The 4197-nt window shown below is 39.3% G+C and overlaps 1 protein-coding gene across 1 annotated transcript; it reads left to right on the plus strand.

Annotated features, from left to right (window-relative positions):
- Positions 1-330: 330 nt before the first annotated feature.
- Positions 331-3820, plus strand: gjd2b (gap junction protein delta 2b). Its single transcript, XM_035679011.1, has 2 exons — positions 331-401; positions 2977-3820. Exons 1-2 carry the CDS (start codon positions 331-333, stop codon positions 3818-3820), a joined length of 915 nt encoding a protein of 304 aa, XP_035534904.1.
- The last annotated feature ends 377 nt before the right edge of the window (positions 3821-4197 follow it).

Genomic DNA, 4197 nt, shown 5'->3' on the forward strand with positions numbered 1-4197 from the left:
TGTGCGTGTGACGCAAAGAAGTCTACTTAAAGCGGGATTAGCATTGAGCGCCACACTGAGCTCCACATTGCGCTCAGTCACACTCAACCCGCCTTCCGTGCTCACACGACCCGACACAGGCGCTCAGGAGAGAAGGGCTCTCTACCAATCAGCGCCTGGAGAGCGGGGAGGAGAGGAGCGCTCAGGCTGTCCACACAGCTGCTGCACAGCGGGACACACACACACACACATCCATGCATTCACTGGATATGGAGCTCTCGGACTCTTAGAAGGGGAATAATAAGATCCTCCGCTTTCTTTCCGCACAGCGTGTGATCCGAATGAACTATCATGGGGGAGTGGACCATATTAGAGCGTCTCTTGGAGGCGGCTGTCCAGCAGCACTCCACTATGATCGGAAGGTAAGAGTTGTGGAAAAGACAGAGGAAAAGAAACGTGTCGTCCTCTCTTATTGACAAAGATATTTAGAGTCGAGGTCAGAATTCAGCACAGTGTCAACAGAGTATACAGCTGGGAGGAAGCACACACAACGTCCTGAAGAAGAATCCCGAAAAGCCAGTTGGGTATCCAAACCAAACATTCATGAGTTTAATGTTAAGGGAAATGAATTAGTATTTACATTATGATGAATTAGACCACCACGGGAGACTGGGGCTGGAAGAGAGCGCTTATTTCAGCACTGGACAGCTCCAGTAACAGTACCATGGTAACATAACCTCCCCTAGTACCTACCTGATGGTCTGCCTGTGGAAACACTGCCAGCGCTTTCCAAAGGGTTTATAATCAGTGCCTTTATTAATGGATGAAGCATCATTAATGACTCAGAGATTAGTCATTAATAATACAGTGTTAATAATCCATTTACCTTGTTAAACTGTCTATGAATAAACTGAAAACCAAATGGATTCTTCAAAACCTGGATCTGGAGGGGTGAGATGGGCTGCCAACCCTGCTGCCCCCACAGTGGTGTCAAATGTCAAATTTAAGACATTAATTTAGATTCATTTTTAAATGACAGTTAACATTTAAAGAAGATTTAAAAATAAAACAATGTATTCGTTTCTAATGCCGCCATTTCTATCCAGTGTTTTATGTGTCACAATGATGTAATGTAATTTTTTTGTTAAACAATCTTCATGTATATATATATAAATATATATATATATATATATACATGTATGTGATTGTTTGTGATTAAATCAGCATATATTTCTGCAACACTCTGAACACCCCATGAATATTTCATATTTATTTTTTCAGGGCCAATACAGATTATTAGTAATCAATGCAACCATAACAGATATTTGGAGCCAATATACATTTGCAGTAAAAATTAAAATCTCAGTGTCAAAATGTGTAGTAATCAGTGGTGGAATGTAACTAAGTATGTTTAATCAGGTACTACGTAAGTACAATTGTGAGGTATTTGTATTTCAATTTTTTGCTACTTATACTTTCACAAACTTTTGGAGGCAGATATTGTACTTTTTACTCCACTAAATTTATTTGATAACTTTAGTTACTTTGCAGAAACACATTATTATGAATGTATGAATATTATTATTATGAAATCTGATTATGACCCACTTATTTTTACCTCTTCCACTGGAACTGTCTTTCAGAGGCTGTAGTGGGCTCTCTTTTAAAGCTATCTGATATATGAAACTAGATCACGCATCCATTTGTACCATCTATATCACGCTAGCATGAGCTGAATAGCTGCTCCAAAGTTATGCTAAATCTTGGTGATGAAAACACTGGCATGGCCATTTTCCAAGGGATCCCTCGACCTTTGACCTCAAGATATCTGAATTAAAAATGAGTTCTATGTGTACCCATGAGTCTCCCCTTTGTAAACATGCCCACTTTATGCTAACCCAATGCAGTTATTTGCATGAGGTAGAAATGTGTTATTTCCACCTAGTGTATTGGATATTTCTGCATACTGGGGTCCAGGAACAGTACTAGAATTTGATGAATTGGGAATGACTGGAAAACTGAGACACATACTTCATACAACCACTGTATAAGTCAGTGCCAAACTTGTGCCACCCCAATCAAAAAGTCTGGAAATGCTTCTGTTTAAGTATATTTTGATACTAATACTTTTGTATTTAGTACTGTTAGTACCTTAGTAGGTAAGAAAGATTTCAAATGCAGGGCTTTTACTTTGAACAAGTTGTATTATTTTGTGGTATTGCTTTTTTTATTTGTGTGAAAGAGTATTTAACCTTATATGCTGCAAAAGAAAACTTTTCAACACTTTAAAAACATAATTACTCTACTAATCCTCATGATGTTTAATCAACCACATAGTGCTGTGGGCGGAACATTGAGCAAGTATACAGACAGGCAACTGCATCAGACCCAAAGTAGCACATTTTTAAATTAATTTATTTTATTGGCAAGTGGATAAAAAAAAATTGTACAGATAATTGGAAGGCCGATAACCGGTCTATCCCTTAATGGTTTATTACGCATTGCTCAGGATAGATCATAGATTTCTGGTGCAGTTTCTTTTCTTACATTTCTTTTTTTATATAGAAACAAGTGTCAGATTGTAATAAAAACAGATTTTAAATGTAATGTAAATTTACTTTTACAGTCTCTGTTTAATACAGGTTTTAATTCTCTTTCTTATAGATTTTTTTTTTAAACCAATGCTGCCTGGAGGGTAGAAAAAACATGTAACATTTAAATTATTCTGGTATGCTTTGAATAATGGTAAGGAGAAAAGTAAATGTAACAGCCGGCTGCAGTTTTTCATTCATTAAACCCGTTAACACAAAACAGCCCCAACATGGGTAAACAGGGGGTCAATCACAAACACAGCACCACACCTCCTTACACTAGTCAACCCAGACAAAGACTGGCCCCACACAAAACCTGGGTTTGACCTTTTGGCTAGAACCTATAACTAACTATAACACAGCCACTTAAATTGTTAACGTTTTTCTGTTGCTGATTTTCCCTCAGGATCTTACTGACTGTGGTGGTGATTTTCCGGATTCTGATCGTGGCGATTGTTGGAGAGACTGTGTACAACGATGAGCAGTCCATGTTCGTGTGTAACACCTTACAGCCGGGCTGCAACCAGGCCTGCTACGATAAGGCTTTCCCCATCTCACACATCAGGTATTGGGTGTTCCAGATCATCATGGTGTGTTGCCCCAGCCTCTGCTTTATCACCTACTCTGTGCACCAGTCTGCCAAGCAGAAGGAGCGGCGCTACTCCACAGTGTACCTCTCTCTGGACAAAGACCCAGATTCCTTGAAGAGAGATGACGCCAAAAAGATCAAGAACACCATTGTGAATGGAGTGCTGCAGAACACGGAAAACTCCAACAAGGAGGCAGAGCCAGACTGCTTGGAGTTCAAGGACATCCCCAACTCAGCCCTGCGAACTACAAAGTCAAAAATGAGAAGGCAAGAGGGCATCTCCAGGTTCTATATCATCCAGGTGGTCTTCAGAAATGCATTAGAGATAGGGTTTCTGGTGGGTCAATACTTCCTGTATGGATTCAACATCCCTGCAGTGTATGAGTGTGATCGATACCCTTGCATAAAAGATGTAGAGTGCTATGTTTCCAGGCCAACAGAGAAGACAGTTTTTTTGGTCTTCATGTCTGCGGTCAGTGGCATCTGCGTGGTGCTGAACTTGGCAGAGCTCAACCACCTTGGGTGGAGGAAGATCAAAACTGCTGTGAGAGGTGTGCAGGCCAGGAGAAAGTCCATTTATGAGATCCGGAACAAAGACTTGCCCAGGATGAGTATGCCCAACTTTGGGCGCACTCAGTCCAGTGATTCTGCATATGTGTAACTGCTGTTACACATCAACCTGGAATCAAGCCTGAGCATGTAATACACCCACTAGTCCACTGGGCAGTGTCACACTTTGCCTCACCTAGGCAGGTAAAGTTAATACGTTCTCAATCCGTGAAACGGTAATATTCCAGCAGCTTGGACACAAAAAAAAATTTATCTACAGTTTTATTTTTAATTTAATTTTACGTTTAATATTTAATTAAAGCTATTTACACATCAAACAATTCAATTACCTATAAATATAGGTGAACACTGCTGCTACAGAAGAGTGCAGATATTATTATTATTTTCTTATTTTAATCTCAATTTTAAAAATTACAGAACTGTAAAAAAATAATAAAAATCTTTAAATAAGCATTAATTTTCTGATTA

This window comes from Morone saxatilis, unplaced genomic scaffold (assembly GCF_004916995.1).
Source record: "Morone saxatilis isolate NCDOM2014 unplaced genomic scaffold, NCSU_SB_2.0 Contig7, whole genome shotgun sequence".
NCBI classification, from domain to species: Eukaryota; Metazoa; Chordata; class Actinopteri; family Moronidae; genus Morone; species Morone saxatilis.

What these genes read in the sequence shown, in the direction of transcription:
- gjd2b (XM_035679011.1), top strand. Translation starts at nt 331, where the DNA reads ATGGGGGAGTGGACCATATTAGAGCGTCTCTTGGAGGCGGCTGTCCAG. An exon ending in CACTCCACTATGATCGGAAG is followed by an intron (nt 402 to 2,976) that starts GTAAGAGTTGTG and finishes ATTTTCCCTCAG; the next exon opens with GATCTTACTGACTGTGGTGG.